Source organism: Lemur catta, chromosome 10 (genome assembly GCF_020740605.2).
Source record: "Lemur catta isolate mLemCat1 chromosome 10, mLemCat1.pri, whole genome shotgun sequence".
Taxonomy (NCBI): domain Eukaryota; kingdom Metazoa; phylum Chordata; class Mammalia; order Primates; family Lemuridae; genus Lemur; species Lemur catta.
In genome coordinates, this window is record NC_059137.1 from 79,969,084 (window position 1) to 79,989,921 (window position 20,838).

At 44.2% G+C, this 20,838-nt stretch overlaps 1 protein-coding gene across 2 annotated transcripts in view; it reads right to left on the reverse strand.

Moving 5' to 3' along the window:
• Positions 1–6,339: 6,339 nt before the first annotated feature.
• The window catches only part of HABP4 (hyaluronan binding protein 4), a 33,701-nt gene continuing 19,202 nt past the window's right edge, over positions 6,340–20,838 (reverse strand). For both annotated transcript variants that reach the window (XM_045562726.1, XM_045562725.1), the window contains 3 exons: positions 12,370–12,541; positions 8,357–8,542; positions 6,340–6,519 (listed from right to left, as the gene is read on the reverse strand). In XM_045562726.1, coding sequence (XP_045418682.1) covers positions 6,463–6,519; positions 8,357–8,542; positions 12,370–12,541 — 415 coding nt within the window. In that variant the 3' untranslated portion in view covers positions 6,340–6,462. The remainder of the gene's footprint in view (positions 6,520–8,356; positions 8,543–12,369; positions 12,542–20,838) is intronic.

Here is a 20,838-nt window from a genome sequence, read left to right on the forward strand (position 1 = left end):
ACATCCCCAGGTAAGGAGGGCCCCGGCCCCTCAGCCAAATTATTTTTAAACAGGGAGATTCTTTGGGTAGAAAAGAAAGGGTGGAGCAGGTCGTGTGGCTTGCATTGTTTTACTCGGAGAAGGACAACGGTTTCTCCTCACCCTGTGTGTGTTTCTCTGTGTAAAACAAGGCGGCTTTTCAGGCAGGCCCGTTCTCCCCTGCGTGGGACTCTCCGGAGAATGCCGAGTGCCTACCCGGTGCCGGTGGCCGGGCCACACACCCCGCACGTGCACATGCCTGGCCGAGCCCAGGGCCAGTGCTGCCCCCAGCTGGGAGCTGCTGGCCGTGCCAGCACAGCTGTTCCCGGCAGTGGCGTGACCACAGCCACAGGCGCTCAATCTTGGGACCCTGCTGAAGCAAATGTCATTGTCCGGCCTGTCCTGCCCTGGCCTAGCTCCAGGGTACAGAGGAAGGGGCTAGAGGAAAGTGTTCATTTAGGGGGGGCTGCAAGAGTGGGGCTCACCCCTGGGAATAGGGCCCCCAAGACTGCAGGGTGGGCCTTGTGCCAGTAAGCAAGGTGCCTTCCTGCCTGGCCCCAGCTTAGCCCAGTGTGCCCGGAGCAAGGGGGCTGTTGTGACACAGCCGGAGGACACGCAAGAGCTCCCCAGACAGGGCTGTGGCGGGCATGTCCCTAAGAAGCAGCTGAGTTCATTCCTCACTGGTGGGCAGGCCAGGACGGGGGGAGATGGCTTGTGGCCCTCCTGGACCGCTTATGTTGTTCAGAGCGACTCTGCCCTGGCCGGCCCTAGACCTCCTCGTGGCTAACCAGGGGCTTAGAGCACAGTCAGCGGAGGGAACGAGTCCTCGCTGCGAGCACAGAACTCCCCAGACAGCCTGGGCGGTGGTAAATACAACTCTGCCCATCTCCTCCCTTTTCCAGTGATGATTGGCTGTCCCGGGCCGTGAGCTTTCTAGAGCAGCTTTTCACCTGGCTCAGGATCCGCAGGGACTAGAGCTCCAGGGCAGGTCTGTCCGATATGCACAGCACTCGCCATCCAGAATTCTCTCCAGGTGCAATTTAAGCCTGTTTGCTCAGGCCCGTGCCACAGCCTTGCAGCAAGAGTGTTCTTGCCTCATCCTCCGCTGGGTATCGAGATTTCAGCCCAGGGCCATCCTGTAGGTGGCCTGGGGTGTGACTGGGCCCCAGGTGGTGAAGGGCCCGAGCTGACCCCCTCTCTGGTCAATCCCGAGCCCAGTATGTTAGGAGCCCTGTGACTATCTGATGGAAGCTGAAGCCCCTCCGTCTCCCAGGAAAGCTCACGCCAGTTTGGAAGGGTGCACGGGCAGGCCCGCTTACCGCCATGCTGGCTGTGCGCCACACGGCCCAGGGGTGCAGCTGGTGCACGTGCGTGTGCAGGGCACCCTGCAGCTGTGCAGTGAAGGTGCCTGTTTCAGCCCTCCCCACCCCCTGCTCCCCCAACCCCGGCCTTCTAGGATCCTCAGTAGAAGTTCCCAAGCACTGTCTTTCTACCTTGGTCACAACGTCCCACCTCCCGTGACCACTTCCCTCACAGGCCACCTTGAGTTCCCATTTCTATCCAATGTTCCCTCTTACTGAAAACTTCTGCAGCATCTCTGCTTACTCCCACTCTCCCACCCAAACATGCAAGTTCTGATCAGTTTGCTTGGGACTTGACTCAGATGCCTTAAAAGCTTTCCTCACTGTTGCTATAATGCAAGGCCAGTGGCCAGTATCTGAGTGGGATGCCAGTACAGTTGTGCAGGTTGTTCATCACCCAACTCCAGGAAACATCACCACACTGAAGTCAATGTGAGTCCAGTCCCCAGGATTAGGCAGTGCACAACATGGGTGCCCAGCTAGAGCAGCCCTGGTGCCTCCAGATCCTCAAGTGCTTTGTGGGTGGCTATTTTTGAGGAGTGATATTTTACTGTGCCTCAGTGTCTGAGAACATTTGAGGACTCTCAGAAGCCCCTCTGGGGCTCATGTGTCAGTTGATGCCACTCCATTCTCACATGACAGGCATCCCCAACTTACAAATGGCTTTGTGCTGCCAAGGTTATATGAGTCAGACCTCTGGAATCGGGCACATTTTTGTACAGAAACAATGCTTAGAAGGCAGTTGGTTCCATGCTCCACTGATTGGACCTGCTCTCCCCACAGAGGCCTGCTTTGCTCATGGCATAGCTGTGAGGGGCGCGAGAGCCTTTGGGGTTTGGTCAGAGAAATTCCTACCACTGGAGCCCTGGAAGCCTTGCGGCCCAGGTAAAGGCTTTCCTGGAGCAACGGGAGACGGAGACCGGGCAGAGGGGGCGGGAGCTGCTGGGCCTGAGGCACCTCCCTGAGGCCTGGGGGGAGCCAAGCTCCCATCCTGTCCCCACCGGTGCCTTGCTGGTGACCTGGAACCTAATCTCTTGGCCTCTCAGGTCTTGCATCCTCTGCCCGTGCAAGAGCCCAGTAAAGCTTCCAGTAACACTAGTCCCGCCCCTGGTGGAGAGCCGTGCGGGTGGCCCTGCAGGTGGCCCGCGCTGCTGCTGCTGCGCCCAGCACCACGCTCCGCTCTGCCTCGGCGCCTGTCACATCGCTCGGGGCAACCGAGCGCTGTCTCCTGCCCTCTCTTCTGCTTTGCCCAAGGGACTCATCCTTTAACACACCGACTTCCACACTAAAAATTTTTTTTTCCTTGGGGCCTCGGTGTTTTATTATGAAAATAGAATAAACTTTGAAGCCAAAATGATCCTTTCTAATGAAAAATTTATTTTTTGTTTTCTGTGCGTAGTTATATGCAATTAAATTGTCACTATTAATTGCAACAATAAGAACATCAAGATTTTCACGAACCAACTGCAGGGTTTTGCCCACGTATGCTACAGCGTGGCAGCGTGAACCGCCTGTGCGCCACGCAGACCCCAAGGTAAAGAGAGGCGTGAGTTGCATGTGCGTCACAAGGCTCCGGGCTCAAAACCAGCGTGAGTTAAATACAACTCACAGGACAGTTCACGTGTTAACTGGGAATTTCAGGAGCGTGTAGCAAGAACATCGATTTGGGGATCAAGTCTGGTTTCTGCCTGTACCCCCATCCGTCCCTGCCCAAATACTAGCTAGAAGCTAGGAAGACAGCGTCCTTGCCTGCGGCCTGCCCTGTGCCGCCTGCCCAAGGCAGACACGACAGCACTCGGGCACTTGGGGACTGCCAGCTCCCCCAGGCACCGGGCTCTGCCACAGGTGCCGGAGGGAGCGGTCGGTGGAAGGAGCATCCCTCAGACTTAAAAGACGTACAAACCAAGGGCAAAACTACAGCGATGAGGGGTGCACCTGTGGGCAGAGGTTCCTGTAAGTTAGGACAGTGGCTCCTTCTAGAGAGAGGCTTCCGAGGAAAACATAGTTACAAGTAAGTTTTGCACTTTTCTCTGTACCTTGTTTAACAATAAAAAGGTCTGCGAATATTCCTGCTTTCTTCCTTCCTCATTCCCTCCACCACACACCCGACCCCCGTGGGACAGAGGCAGGCGAGGCACGTCCCGGGTTGTCCGCCACCAGTGGGCACGGGGAGGGCTCAGGGAAGGCTGTTCACGCCGGCGGGATCCGTGCGAAGGCTGCGAGGAGACCCGGCAGCCAAAGAAAACTGGGCAAATCTCTCAGAGTGACACTGCTGCCACAGCGGTGGGGAGGGCGGGCAGGCCGCTCTGTAGGACTTGGCGACGCGGCAGGGCACAGCTTCAAAGGGACGGCGGTGCGCGCCCCTCTGAAATCCCTGTGCACCACAACGGCGTGGCGTTGCTGGGTGAACAGAAACAAAAGGATCTGAAGTGTGGCCAACGCCGAGGAAGGGGGGCCTGGTTTGGAGGGGCCGCCTTACACCGGGTGAGAACGCCCAAGGCTTATCGCTGGGCTAACGGTGTACTCTGCATCCGTCTCCGCCACCGCAGAGGCGCCCCAGCCAGCGGCCGCAGCTTCCCCAGCGAGGCCGCCTCTCTCGGGACCTTGTGAGTCAGACGTGCAGCCGCGGTTTCCATCCAAAGGGGGGCGCCACGACTCCCCTCTGCAGGGGCCGCACCGCCCGACCGACGCAGCTGTGCCCCCAGCTGCCAGGCTGTTCCGGGATGTCACTGTCTTCAGCGGCTGCCCTGGTGGCACAACTCAGATACCCGCAAGACCCAGCAGGGAACCCAGCAGGGAAGTCCAGGTTCAGAAATGACCCAGTCAGGCCTGGGGCGGCTGACCTGCCCTTGCAGAGCAAACCTGCCTGACCTCTACTTTCTGAGCGCGCCCTGGGGCCTGACCGTGGAGTGTTTTTGTAGATTGATGTGGCGCCCAGCGTGCCCTGCCTCCTCACCTGCGTACACCCAAGCACCTCAAAGGAGTCTGGCAGGGGACTCCACTCTGGAAGGTCCTGCCTTGTGTTGGGTGCAAGCACACACTCCTACGGCCTCCCCAGCCGATTCTCCCTACCGCACGTTAACACTTCCCCTGCCCTCTCCTCCTCCTGTCTCCTCGGGGCACTCGGGCTGCAGGCAACCTAGACAGGCACAGACAAAACCCCTACATCCACTGGCTCCACCAGACCTCGAGAGGTGGCCCTGGTAGGCAAACGAAGCCCAGCACAGGCTCAGAAACTGCACCACGTCCCCCAAAACGTTCTGACCCTGTGACTCAAGACAGCTCCATGGTCTAGGAATTGTCAGTGTGTTTGAAAAGGATGCAGTGTTTTGCAGTTATAACATTAGATCGAATACTGTGGGCTGTTCCAGTGTTATTCACAACACTAAATGAATTTTCTGAAAAGGGATCTCTGGCTAATAACCTTCAAAGCTAATGTAAGGCAAAATGACTTAACACGACAGCTTCAAACCTGCTGAGTAATGACACAGCCCTCATGTTGCATCAGCTGATTACTAGGACTAAAGCTGACGTTCTTGCTCACAAGATTTCTTAACTTAGACTGGGGGCATGGGGAGAAAGGGAATAAAACAGTTAATATACTTTAGTACTCAGATGTTAATTTAATAACAAGAGACCAAAAGTAGGCTGTCACCCAAAGCAAACATCCACAACCGACCAGAATATGTCCACCTTTGATTATTCAACAAAATCACATCTCTGCTGTGGCCCGGGTGTGACCAAAAGTACACAAAGGTAGGAGGGAATGCCAATCTTTATTTACACTTGGGTTCCAGCTCAGAGCCATCTGAGACAGTGTAGCAAAGTGGGAAAAAGCACAGATCCTGAGACCAAGGTCCAAATTCCATGACAAGCGTATGAACTGTGTGACAAAAGGCAAACGTTACCCACGGTTTCTTCAGAAAAGTGGAGACAGCATCACCCCAGCTTCCAGCAGCGGTTTCAGCTGCCTGTGGCCCCACGCCCTCCCTGCCCAATTCCTCTCTGGCGCCTGGCGGGCCCCATGGGTGGATGTGCTTGGCACTGGGTCTCCTTCGGGTGGGACTCCAGCGAGTTACTGAACCTCTGGGGTAACCCCTAACCCCAAGCTTTCACCAAGGCAATAGGGAGGTTCTAGATCTGGGGCTAGGACCAAGTGAGAAAACACAAGTGTTCAATAAATATTAGCTATTTACAACTCCTACCCAGGACACGAGCGGAGGGCCTTAGCACATAGCGACAATTCTGACAGGAGTTTTGAGGGAGAAAAGGATAGGGTGTTGTCTTGCCAGGACCCCTTTTCATTCAGAGAGTTAAACATGATTTTAAAAATCATATACTTAGTACTCATCCTAAAAACCACCCAAACACGAAATGTATGCGTGTGTACATACACATGTACATACACACAGAAACCACGAGGTAGTTTAAATCACCATTAAAAACACCACTTTCTCTATTCTTTGTCACAGAGTGGCGACCTGTGGCTGCACAATAGCTGCTTAAAATTATTGGTTAAATGAAAACCAGAACTCAAAAATATTCTAGGCGAGTATATAACATTTACAAGTAAGCGGTAAATACAATTATATTTTAACTTCTTGATCTCTGAGCACTAGGCTGTGGCTGCTCTAAATGAACAGCTCGAGTTCTACGTGTTTCCTCTAATACTAAAGGACGCAACCCCTGACATCTGTACAACGTACTACAGCATCTCGATAGAGGCTATTGTACAAGTTACTTCACTCTCCACGCTCGTGTGGAGGATTCCGTATAATCTCTATGTACACATTTTAAATATTATTCTTGAACTTCCTTTGAGTTCCTCAAATAAGAAAATAGCCCCCATTCTGCACCTTCCTGGGGAAGGGCTGGCCTGGCCCCCGGCAGGAAGTGCCTGCTGGAGCCTCTGGAGAAGCCCCTCCAGCCCACTCCCCTCAGACCAAAAAAGTGCGACAAATTCACACACGGGAAAAGCAACATCTATTGTCCTTAGAGTCTGACTCTCTTCCCACAGCAAGAAAAGTCTCTTCATAGGTACGCTAACCCTGCTCGGTCGCTGGGGAAACAGGGCTCGGCTCGCTCAGGCCAGAGCAGGAAAGTCTTCAGGGTCGTCTGGGTTGGGAGCAACATCTTGTATCTGAAAAAGAAAAGGAACATTTTGAAACCCACGGCCATTTCACCCATTCCCGGTGTGGCCAGCACTGGACACCCCGCTGTGAAATAACGGGGAGCCTGGCACCCATACTGTGGGAGAGGGGGGCCCACAGTGGGAAGAGTCGCAGGGTCACCACAAACCCAGGGCACGGCGCCGCTCCCCCCTCACACACACCTCCCGCCACCTCTGCACCAGGGCTAGAGCCGCCTCCTTCCCTCCTTCCCAGAAATCCTTATCAGGCACCCCTTTCTATCTGGCACTTCCTTCATCCGATGAGGATGTTTACTGCATGCCACGCACTGGACATACTAGGATGAAGACAGACAGCTCCTGTCTTCTGGGAGCTCACAGAGCTAGGGAGAAAAACGCTGAGAAAGTTAAGTCAGGAACTGCAGTAACGGATGTCCTGGGAATTAGGGGCCCACAGTCGGGACGCCCAGTGCAGTTTGGTGGCAAGTAGACATCAAGGTCAGGCAAGGTTCTCCCTGAGAAACCTCAGCACATGAGCAAAGAGAACACAGACCGGGAAACTGTGACCAGACCGTGGCGGGGCAGCCCCCAGGGGGCCCTGCGTGGGAGGTGCAGACGCGGGTGCAGAGACAGGTGGTGCCAGATCCCTGGGTGGTCTCCACACGGTCCATGATGACACTGCAGGTGGCCAGAGCTCTGCTACTGGAAAGGAGTGGGCGTATATTTTCTATTCCCAGAACAGATCCTTTTTCCAACCTAGCCTCAAACGTACCCAGGGGAAAAAAAATTGTTTTTGCTCTTGGTTAAGTAAAAACAAACTATCAGCACTTCTTCCAGGAGCTGCTCCTTAGAGCAAGGGAATCAGGCAGCAAAAGGAACGCTGCCGAGACTAGCCACAGAGAAGGGGGGGGTCCCTGCTGGTCCCCCACTGTCAAAAGGACCACCTGGTGGCCCACGCTGGCCACAGGGCCTTGTGTCCGAATCCCACTAAAGAGGCGCTCATACGTTTATCGTACACCTACTATGCACTAAGCACTGTGCCTCGCACAGGGAAACGAATGATGAGCAAAGGCAGACACGCTTTCTGTGCACTGGAAGGTGAGCAGATCAGTCAGTATCAATCACACCAGTGAGAATACAATTGCAAATGGAGACAATGCTTCAAAGAAAAGAAAATTCTCTGCTCACAAACCCTGACTAGTCCAGAAGGAGATGTGATCAGAGAAAGGTTCTCTGAGGAAGTGAGGCAGGAAGGATCTACTCTAGGTAAGAGGCACAGGGGTGGTGGAAGGACCCGCAAGTGCAGAGCCCCATGGGGTGAGAAGTGTGCGGTGTGAGCAGCTGGGAGCAGAGCAGCCTTGGCTGAGGAGTGGGCAAGGACAGTGGGGGCAGGCAAGCCAAGGAGGGAGTAAGGGGGCCAATTACAAAGGGTCTTGAAGCCTTAAGAAAGATTCTGTCTACCCTGAAATCACAGTCCGGGCACAAGGTGACACTCAGACCACAGGAAGCAACTGTCAGGTGGTCTGACTCCATCCTGAGCCCAGGGACCCTGTCTGACGCAGATCGGGAGAGAGCTCTCTCCAGTCCTGGGAGGGCATCACGGCACACGGAGGACCTCCCTGCAGACCCTGGGAAGCCAGAGCTATGGAATGGTCTGTAACCGACCGATGCCTGTGATGCTCTGCTGCCACTCCAAATGCCCCAGTGTCAGACCCATGCTGGCTAGAGGAGGAAGCAACTGCAGAAACCTTCCAAATGACTCTTCAAAATTAGACCATCCTGGGCCCAGGGCATCCTCATCCTCACTTCCTTCAGCAAACTACTCAGGATTTATAATACAAACACCTACCACCACTTCTGCTCTGGGTCCATAGTTCTCTGCCCTCCTGATCCTTCCCCGGCCTCCCCGGGTGCCACCTCTGGCTCCACGCCCGGGACGAGGGAGGTTACCAAAATTAATCTCCAACTGGGATGTGATGTCATTGGTGGCTTTCCGGAAGACATGGGAATCATCTTCATAGTCATCCTTTACCATCTGAAACAAGTGACAGCATCAGACATGCACACATACACAGCCTTCCCCACCAACACTCGCTCAGCTTACTGTCCTAGGGATAAGCCTTTCCGACAAGCCGCCAGAGGCTGACCACCATCAGGGGCTGAAAACAGCCACGCCCTGGACAAAGGAAGACAGCACTGCTGTCCTGGTTCTAACGCAAGTGAGTTACATTCCACAGTCACACATTCTCATAATTACAGTCTTAATCCAAACATTTTTGAACTTACTATGATTTCAATGAGACCAAAGTTCCATCAGTTGAGCAGGTTAAGATGTAAGATTTGATAAGACTAATAGCAATCAACATAAATGCTCTATATCTATTTCTGAGATTAAAAAGTTTTAATTTATGCTTCTTTTCTTTTTTCTTAAGAGACAGAGTATTGCTCTGTCACTCAGGCTGGAGTGCAATGAATGGCGTGATCATAGCTTACTGTAACCTTGAACTGGGCTCAGGTGAGCCTCCTGCCTCAGCCTCCGGATTAGCTGGGACTACAGGCACATACCACCGTGCCTAGCTAATTTTTAAACTTTTTATAGAGACAGGGTCTTGCTATGTTGCCCAGGCTGGTCTCAAACTCCTGGCCTCAAGCGACCCTCCTGTCTTGGCCTCCCAAAGTGCTGGGATTATAGGTGTGAGGCACTGCACCTGGCCAATTTCTACTTATTTTCTATCTCATTTGTTTACAAATGCTACTGTGATAAACAAGGAAATATTCCCTTTCTAGAATAGAACTTGACAGAGAAATTTCTTTCAATGGAAGTGCTAACTGTACAAACACCAGGTGTTAAAAACCACATGATTACCCCCCACTGCTAAATTTGACTGGCTACAAAAAAATAAAATAAAAACTGCATGATTTACAATAAGTAATTCTCACTCAAAATATGCAGAAATTTTGTAAAACAACAGAGTATGGATATTTGGATGTCACTGTCAATGCTACATAAAGAAGTCAAGCTGCTCTTTAAGAACTTCTTTAGGTAAAATTCTTTGAGAAACTGTTTTAAGAGGTCAAATAAGTTCTATCTCGTTAAAAGAAAACTACATTAAATAAATCTAATACAAATTTGATTTGGCTTCAACTTATGATAAGGATAAAACGATAAAAACCTTCACTTTAAGTAAAATATAAACCTATAGAAAACATGCCAATGATCTTGGATGAGAATCTCAAAAGTAGTAAGTCTTTTTCTTCCAAAGTAGTGTGTAAACATTCCTACAACTTGTCCGGGAAATGGGATCAAATTTCCATGAACACATCGACTCCTTTGGGCCCTATGTTCTTACAGGTTTCATGTTTAACATTTGTGTCCCCTTTAAAGTTGCAGATTAAAATAAAGCTGAGGCTTTAGATAGATGGATTCTTGAAGGTAAAAGGTGAAGAAAAGTAACCGAGGAGCACTGCACTCTGGTAAAAAGATAAACACGCAAGAAATACTAAGAGGCAAAATAATAAACTACTGCCTTGCTGAGCAAACTGGCTCTCAGGGTGCAACAGCAGGGAAGCAGTAGGTAAAGCCGGCCTGCTGAGCCATGCTGTGCCCCCATGGCAAGATGGGACACAGTGCCGTGGAATGAGGAGCAAATTCACAGTCTAACCCAGCAGTCCCCAACCTTTTTGGTACCAGTTAGTTTCATGGAAGACAATTTTCCCACGGAGCTGGGGTGCACAGCTCAGGTTGGGAGGGGAGCGGCTGCAAATACGGATGAAGCTTTGCTCACTCACCCATCACTCACCTCCTGCTGTGCGCCCCCCCTCATAAGTTTCATGGAAGACAATTATGCCACTGATGGGGATGGGGTCGGGGGTGGGAGGGTACCTCGAGGAGCTCTGTGGCCCGGTCCCTAACACGCCGTGAACCAGTATGGCACAGGGGTTGGGGACCACAGGTCTAAGGCCTGGGTTCCACTCCCAGTCCTGTCTGGCCCGGGCCAAAGTGCTCTAACTGCCCAGCTCATTTCATAGGTCTGTTGTTAGGTCTCAACTTTTCAGACAAAGTTCCAGGCAAACAAGAGGTATTATTCTAGCGCTTTTGTCCCTTAGGGTGTCCAGAACAATGCTAACTAATGACTCCAAGATTTGGTTTATGCTGCTTTAAGAATAATTCCTGGCTAAAATCTTCAGTGCTCTAAGATTAACAAGGACCAAAGATATGTGCTTTACTGAGACCAAGCTTGATGACTCAGCTAACCCAGTTGCTTCAAATATTTCAGGAGACCTCTGGAGCCAGGGAGGATGAATCTGATGTGGATTAAGGAAGAGCAGCTTCTATTTTTACCTAACATGTCAGCTGCATATTTCACATTCTGACAGCACATTTGTTTTCGAGAAAGCTTTATTTACAAAGCCCAGAACAAAAAAGAACCCAGCTAGCTAATGGACTTGTAAAAAAACCTCACAGACATTTCCAACAGAATAAGGCTCTGGCCTCCTATGTCTGCAAAAAGCCATTTCTAGTGCAGCAGCTCAAAACTTAGCAGTAAGGCTCCAGGAGCTTGGACTGAGCGAAACAAGAGTGTGGGCGGGAATCATAAATGACCCTCTCATCGAAGTACTTACTCAGAGACTGCTAGTAACCAAAGCGTAAATGGGAACACAGACAATCTACATAGTATGAACTTCCTGAGCTTCCACTGGAAATCAGCAAATAACATCCAACAGAGCGTGCCCATCACCACGGCCACACACGGATGGCATCAAGCTGTGGCTGAATGATGCGAATTCTAAATTCCATAATTAGGGTACACGTTAGCATACCCTTAAGTTCAATAATGTAAATAGAATATGATTAAATGACAATTAGCAATATATGCTGGTGGATATTTTCACTGAAACATCTTTCTTCAAAACGGAGACATCTGATAAAGAGCTGAATGTAAACCATGAAACATGAGGCCCTCACAACACAGAGGGCCCCTGAGCAACCCCCAGGCCTGGCAGCTGTTGCGGGGGTACCTGACCCTGCTGCCAGGCAACTCGGGGGCTCTCTCCTGGCGTTTGTGCAGCTAGGCAGAGGGCACAAAGCTGCGGCAAGAATGGGGGAAAGGCATCACAGAGCACAGGACCCCAACCATAGTTTAACATATTGACTGTCACACTAGAAAAATTTTTTTTTTCCTTGGGGCCATAGTGTTTTATTATAAAAACAGAATAAAAACTTTGAAAACAAAATGATCCTTTCTAATTTAATGAAAAATTTGTTTTTTTAATTGTTTTCTGTGGATGAGTTATATGCAATTCAATTGCCAATATTAATTGTAACCATAAGAACATCAACAAGTAAGATTTCACGAACCAACTGCAGTTACATATGCTTCACAAGGCCTGGGGCTCAAAACTAGCGTGAATTAAATACAACTCATATGGCAGTTAATGTGTTAAAATGATCAACTACTCCCAACAAAATGCTCTTAGTAAGAATTAGAGCTGAAGGTAATCTAATCAGGAAAATATAGAGTAGTTATCCCCTGAAATGGCATCATTCTGTACCTCTCACTTAAGAGACAAAAATGAAATACAATTAACATGCAGTATTTGTACAGTCTCAGCACAGTTCCAGGGTCAGCAGAAAATGCACTGTCACTCTAACTGCTTTGTACTTAAGTGTCAATACAAGTTTCAATTCCTCTTCTTAGTGAACAGTAAAGATACAGTAAAATTAGGCATACATCATCTATGATTAGAAATAAGAATGCCAGCTATTAATGTTCCATTTTCAAAACGGAAGTGGAAAAGTCCATTTCATTTCCAATAAGGTAAAAGTAAAGATTACCTCTAAATACAAAATGTAATGCTTACATCATCTCTATATTTTGACTTGTGAATCACCACTGCTTTGGAAGGAACAGTAGATTCTGGTTTCCGGATGTTAAATTCAGGCTTTGGTCTAGTCTGTTCTTGAAGATTTTTCCACTCATCTAAGGTCATCTCTTGAACTTGAGTTTCTTCTTCTACCTCCAACTCAGGAACTCTATAAAGATGTATAATCATTAAGAATAATTTTTGATGGGACTGAAATGTCTACTTCATCAAAGTTATAACCGTAAGTTTAACATACTTTTAAGGTACTACATCGCAAATGTAAATAAGGTAAGAAAATCTTTGAATCATAACCTTCCGTATTTTATTTCCATCATTTTATGCTATCATTGCCAACTGAAGATACTTCCTATCTGTGTTCACAGAAGTGTTTGAAAAATGGGAACATCATTATCCCCACAACATTAACATTACTCTTCACTACTGGTACTCCCTTCCAAATGGCGGATTGTAGAAAAAATGAGATACTTGTGGAAGAACATGAGAGATGCTACTGAAATAAAATATAGGAAACCATGAACAGAAGTTTTAAAATAGTGTGTCACAAATTCACACTTTTGTAAATATCCTCTTTAAATCAGTGAGTTTAAAAAACAGAAGATAGACACATAGATCAATAGAATAGAATTCAGAGTCCAAAAATAAGGCCTCCCATATGGTCAACTGACTTTTTTTCAACCAGGGTGCCAAAGGTAATTCAATGGAGAATGAAAAGTCTTCTCAAACAAATGGTGCTGGGACAACTGGATATCTACATGCAAAAGAATGAAGGTGAACCCCTACCTCACACCATAAATATAAGAACTGAAAGTATAAAATTATTAGCAGAAAACAGGCATAAACCTTCATGACCTTGGATTATGCAACGGTTTCTTCCATATGACACCAAAAGCACAAACCAACAAAGAAAAAGTTGATAAATTGGACATCCATCATCCAGAACTTCTATGCTGTAAAGAATACCATCAAAAAGTGAAAAGATAATCTAACCCACAAAAATTGAGAAAATATTTAGAAATTATATATCTGATAAGGGACTTGTATCTAGAATACACAAAGGACTCTTATGTATTAGTAGGGACAACTGACCCAACTGAAAAATTGGCAAGAACCTTCTTTTCCAAAGAAGATATACAAATAGCCAATAAGATGTGCAACATCATTAGCTATCAAAGAAACATAAGTCAAAACCACAATGAGTTGGACAACTCCATATCCACTAGGATGGCTAGCATCAAAAAGACATTTAACAAGTGCTGGGGGGGATGTGGACAAATCAGAGCACACATACATTGCTGGTGGGAACGTGTTAATAAGACTGTGTGGCCACTTTGAAAAAGCCTGGCAGCGCCTCAGAAATATAAATACAGAGTTAGCCGATGACCCAGCAGTTTCACTCCTGGGGAAGTATCTAAGAGAAATGAAAACATATGTCCACGTGGAAACTTCTACACGAATGTTCATTGCAGCATTATTCATAATAGCCAAAAAGTAGAAACGACCTAAATGTCCATCAACTTATGAATGGATAAACAATATATGGTAAATTTTTTGGAATATTTGGCAATAAAAAGAAACAAAGTACTAATATACATTACAACATGAGCAAACCTTGAAAACATAATGCCAAGTCTAATACGCCACACAAAAAAGACTTATGTATGATTCCATTTATATGAAATATTCAGAAGAGGAAAATTCATAGAGACAGAAAGCAGATCAGTGGGAGCCAGAGGCTGGGGGAGGGAGAATGGGAGTGACTGTTAATGGGTATGAAGTTTCATTCTGGGATGAGGAAAATGTTCTGGAACTAGTAATGGTGATGGCTGCATAACACTGTGAACATACTAAATGCCACTGAATTGTACACTTTAAAAGGATTACAACTGTAAATATATTAATATGTATTTTATCACTACAAAAAATAATATGCAAAAAAGGAAGTACGTACACTTGCTACAACATGGATGAACCTGAAAACATTATGCTAAGTGAAATAAGCCAGGCACAAAAGGATAAATATTGAATGATTCTACTTATAAGAGGTACCCAGAATAGGTGAATTCATGAAAACAAAGTAGAATAGAGGTTACCAGGGGCTGAGAGAAGGGGACAATGCGGAGTTAGTGTTTAATGGATACAGAGTTCTGTTTGGGATGATAAAAAGTTTTGGAGCTGGGCAGTGGTGATGGTTATCCACAATGTGAATGTAATTGATGCCACTAAATTATATATTTTTCAATGGTGATAATGGCAATTTTTATGTTAGTTACATTTTTACAATTTCAAAAAAGTGATAATATACCCCAAACCACTGACTTATATACTTTAAATGTCTGAGCTATATATTATGAGAATTACAGCTCAATAAAATTATTTAAAAGAAATAAAACAGTAGGAGGGGAGCGCGGACAGGATCAAATCTACACCTTCACTGAAGGGATAATGTAATTTAAGGTTCTAGAAACAGAGGTTAATGTCATGAAAAATATAATTAAAATCAGGAGACATACCTAATCACAGCGCACCCAAAATAGACACATTTGCAGTCACTTTACAATACCAAGCTGATGGTAGAAAAAAAAATGTCAAAGCAGTGGTTGCCTCTGAAGGAACATGAAGGAACTTTCTGGGGTGACTGGTAATATTCTACATATTGACAGGGGTTTGGATTCCACAAGTATATGCATTTGTCAAAACAGTGAATATACACTGAAGATGTGTACATTCCACAGTATATACATTTTATATCAGAAGAAAAAACTGTAAATAAATATTGAGTTCTATTTAATGATATGAATGTCGAACTATTTGGGGGAAGTGAAGTGTATAGATGTTTATAATTTATTATGAAATATATTCAAAAACATAATGGATAGATATGTGATAAAAAATATATGGTAAGATATAAATGGCAGAGTTTAGATGGCGGGTATAGATGTTTAAACTCTTTAAACTTTGCTGTTTGAAATTTTTCATAATGAAATTCTGGAAAAATACCAAGATTTAAGCATAGATCTCAAACATATGTTGGTAAAAACATGAAAAGATACTAAGAAAAGACTTTGTAATAACAAAATACTGGAAATCCAAATCCATCTAAAGAGGAATTTGGTAGAAAAATTATGGTATAACCACACATGGCTATTAAGCAGCTAAAAAGGAATGAACAGTATCTTTATATACCACTATGGAGCACCTTCCAGACAGAGTGAGAAAAGAGCAAAGTGAGGTGTATAGGATGTTACCATTCACCCAAGAAATGGAGAGGCATACAAATATATATTCACATCATACGTTTTTTAAAAATTGGAATATAATCAAGGAAGAACAAGGATAGGAGCTACTTGAAAATACTATGTTTTTCAGACTGAACTTTAGAAACATGTATATATTTTACATAATTATAAAATAGATTTTTTAAAAATTCAGTCTCTAAAATTGGAGGTAAAACATTTTTCCTAAATGTTAATGAAACTGGTGATATAACCATCAATAGAAACTACTTCAACTGACTTTAAAGTACAAATTTGATTTTTCATCTCCTGCTACATAACTTTTCAGTAATCATATCACTGAAGGTAGCATTGGTAATGTTATTTGTGATCATTATATGTGTAGCAAATGATTAATAGTGTAATGTCACTGAGAACCGATTTTCAATAAGCAAGAAAAGAAGAAACAATTGTAAGAACATCTAGTTAAAAATTCCGTATCCTAAATTTGTCTTGGAAATACTGATAAAGTCATATTTTATAATATTAATGTTATGTGTGTGTCTATTCCCCAGCTCTGTCCACTAAAATGCCCTAGAAACAATCACAAATCTAGCAGTAGTGGTTCTTTATTAAAGTAGCTTTACTGAAGAAGATATACAGATGGCAAATACCACATAAAAAGATGCTCAACATCACAAGTCATTAAGGAAATGAATATTAAAACCAGAATGAGATGTGCACCTATTATTATGACTAAAAATTATAAAAAATGACTGTACCAAGTATTAGCAAGGATGCAGAAGAACTAAACTCTCATTTACTGCTGGTGAAAAAATAATAAAGGTACAACCACTTTAGAATACAATTTGACAGTTTCTTACAAAATTAAACATACACATACCATACCACTCCTAGATGTTTACTCAGGAAAAATGAAAGCATGTATCCATATAAACATGTGTACACAAAAATGTTTGTAGCAGCTTTATAGCAAAAACTGGAAACAACTCAGTGACCACCAACAGGTAAATGGAGAAACTATGGTCCACCTGTACAGGAACACTCCACAACAATGAAAAGGAATGAACCACGGACACATGCAACAACACGATGAATCTCACAGTAAGATGCTCAGCAAAAGAACAGAGACCAAAAACAGCACAAGCGGTATGATTTCATTTATATAAAATCATAGCAACTGCAAACTAATCTGTAGGGACAAAAAGTAGGTCACTGGTTGCCTGAGGGAAATGGGATAAGAGAGAGGGACTACAAAGACACACAAGGAAACTCTGTATGGTGACGGATATGCTCATGATTTTGATTGTGGTAATGGTTTCACAAGTGTATCTGTATGTCAAATCTTGTAAAACTGTACACACTAAATATGTGCCATCTATCGATGTGAATTATATCTGAAGCTGTTTTAAAAGAAGAGACCTAATCGATTGAGATGTACATTTCAATATTGTTCTAAACAAGTAAGTTATTTTTAAAAAAAAATTTTGTGACAATTAGGGAAACTGACAAACTGCCTAGGTATTAATGATATTAAGGAATTGTTAAAGTTTTTGGAGTAATGGTATTCCAGTTATATTACTTAAAAAAATGGTCTTTTAGATATAACACTGTGAAACATTTAAGAATGATGTATGATATCGTGGGAGAGGAGGAAGTTGGTAGAGACACATGAAACAAAAATGGCCACGATTTGGTAACAGTTTAAGCTGGAGGTTCCTTACACCGTTCTTATTTTATATATTTTTCCACAATATAATTTTTTAACACACAGCTAAAACTAAAGAAATATTAAGGAATCATAAAGATTCCGTAGCCTACTTGTGAGACAATTAAGAAATCAACAGAATTGCATGTTATGGATTTGACAATTCTTTTGTAACTAAGACAATCTAATAAAAGTTAATAAATTCCAGAAAGAACAGGTTTTATATTAAGACCACAAAAGAGGTGCTTGTCATTGACAGGTTTTTTGTTTACTTGTATGTTTTAAAAACATTATATCTAAAAAAGTACAAGGTATACATGAAATGCAATCTTGAAATGATATATAGACATCAAAAGTGGAATTCAGATTAGTTACAAGTGACAATCCTCCTTGAAAAGTATCAGCCTGATACTGTTTACTGGAATACAGCTCATGCAAGACCATAGGTACAGATGCCCCTTATGCTGCTTCTTTACTAACTGCGGTTTCAACAAGCCATGCTGAGAGCAGGCTAAAATCACCAAGGAAGGCTCCTTAACCTTGTTCCCTACTGACCAAAAGTTACTACCAAAAACACATGTTATGACAATCCTATGACACATATTCCATTTCCCATTTGAATTGGCACTGAATGAAGTTTTACAGGCAGTTTTGGAAAGACTGAATATTTGGCAGGAAGAGATATATCCTTTGATTCCAGGAAGGGCTCATGCAAGTATATTTCTAACAGCTATAACAGCATCGTAACTGTTATCACTTTAAATTTAACACTCCCTCTTTTGGGTAATTCAAAGACCTTCACAGTCCTTGGTTTATTATCAAAAACCTTGGCAAAGAATTTTCTATCAAAACTGCTTATGGATATAAAGTTGTCAAATCTATGGTAATACATATAATGCTGTATGTAAATTTGATAGTTATATATTTGTTTCTAAATAGGTGAAATTATGAATCAAACTGCTTTAACCACACTTCCCTTTATGTAGAAATAAATGGGATAACCGCTAACATTTACTGTGTGCTCACTGTGTCCCAGATGCTATTCAAAATGCTTTGTATTAATTATCTTATAACTGATTCCATGAGTTAGATATAATTAATATCTCCCATTTTGCAGGAAAAAAAATCAAGGTGCAGAGGTCACATAACGAACAACTAAATGGAAGGGCCAAGTTTCAAATCCAGTCATCACATCTCCAAAGCCCACACTGAACCTCTGTGCTCCTTGAGGTTTAAAGACTAACAGAGCAGAGAAATATGCTTAGGTGGCAGATGTCATGATATGCACAGAGGAAACAAACAAAACATGGATTCCAATGTCCACAGTGCCATCAGGAAATGCCTTTTCACCTGAATATATGAAAGAGTATATCAAAGAAAGTGGGTTCTAGAAATAAAGCTTTACTAACCAGATACTTGACTGGGGCAAGTGAACTTAACATTTAAGAAAATCTTCATTGTTTAAGCAAATGTACGCGGAAACAAATTACAATAAAAAATAATTCATTACTAATCAGCCGGGCATGATGACACATGCTCCCAGCTACTCAGGAGACTGAGGCAGGAGGATCACTTGAGCTCAGGAGTGCGAGGTTGCAGTGAGCTATGATGACACCGCTGCACTCTAGCCCAGGCGACACAGCGAGACCTGTCAATTCATTCATTCATGCATACATACATAAATAAACCATTGCAGATATTTTGTATCACTGCTTCTTCAACATTTTCTTATAATAAAGTATTTTTTATTTTTCAGAAAGGGAGGGAGTTGTCACATCATACCGCCAAATAGGGAAATTCTCAGTGATCTTGGCAGCTCTTCATCGGACTTACAAAACCAACATCTCCCCTTTTTGGTTCTTACAAGCAAGGTAGTCTAAATGGCACTTTTGTTCTTCCTACCAGTCACTACAGTGAGGAACAAGAATGTCTGTGCATAGTGCCTGGTTCAAATTCTGGCTCTGCACTTAATAGCTAGGTGATCTTAGGGAAGTTACTGAACCTCTATGTCTCAGTGTGAGAAGGACAACAGTATCCTCTCCTTAGATATTCAGTAGTGAAGAGTTGAATGCATTAAAGACATGCAGTATTTAAAGCAGTTCTTGTCACACAGTAAATGTTCTATAAATGATAGATTCATTCTTTTTTTTTTTTTTTTTTTGAGACAGAGTCTCACTCTGTTGCCCTGGCTAGACTACACTGGCATCAGCCTAGCTCACAGCAACCTCAAACTCCTGGGTTCAAGCAATCTTCCTGCCTCAGCCTCCCAAGTAGCTGGGACTATAGGCGCATGCCACCACGGCTGGCTAATTTTTTCTATTTTCAGTAGCGACAAGGTCTCACTCTTGCTCAGGCTGGTCCTGAATTTATGACCTCAAGTGATCCTCCTGCCTTGGCCTCCTAGAGTGCTAGGATTACATGTGTGAGCCACTACACCAGCCTAGATTTATCGTTAAAATGCTCACAAGGAGTTGTCACAGGTATCCTTGGACATTAGAACACCATGTGACAAGCAACATTTAATATTTCTAATAATGAAAGGAAGAAGGAAGAAAAAAGACATACGCAAAATGGGTCAAATTTGAAGAAAATGTATGTGCTTTGGGTTGTACATTTGCACATAATTGAGAGTACATTAAGTTCATCTACCAAGAGGTTCTAAAATTGAGAGGTACACCGAAAGTACGTTTTGGCTAAATGCCAAAAGCTTGAGTGTTAAATCAAAGTTCAGACAAAAACTATCACTGAATGCATTCCTTGGATAACAGCCTAATTTTGAAGTTATCAAAAAATTATAATCGTATTATTAGAAATTTTAGTAATGGTTTTCAAGTTTGACAAGGCAGTGCAGAAACAATTTCTCAGCATGGTTGGCCAACACAGCCACTCCACATGTAGTACCTGTCTTGCTAAACAGATGTGCACTTTCTCTACCGTCAGTGGAAGAGAGAGAGAGATTTGTTGGCTAACTCTGCCAGGATATTGCAGACAGTGAGGCTGCCACCAAGTCATCAAGCAATATTTTGTCTTTCAGTGTGACTAATCTGAAGAATTATTTTGTCTAATATTATGAATCCCGGATTATCTCAGTCAATTCTATAGATTAGAACAATGCTATAATTTACTCTCTAGTATTCTGCCTTACATTAACCCGAATTTGTATAAATGTTTATTGGCTCAAAAGGGATATATAATGTTTTCCTGAAGGTACCTAGTTAACTCACTTTCTCAACATTCATATAAACTGTTAATCTATTTTTTTAGTTAACTCATTTTCTAAATATTCGTATTAACTGTTAATCCTATTTATTTTAATTAAATACATTTCTTAGGTTTCTTTCTTTTTTTTTTTTTTTTTAATGAGACAAGGTCTTGCTCTGCCATCCAGGCTGGAATACAGTGGTGCGATTACAGCTCACTGCACTCTCAAACTCCCGGGCTCAAGTGATCCTCCTGCCTCAGCCTTCTGAGTAGCTAGGCCCACAGGTGCACACCAAGATGCCT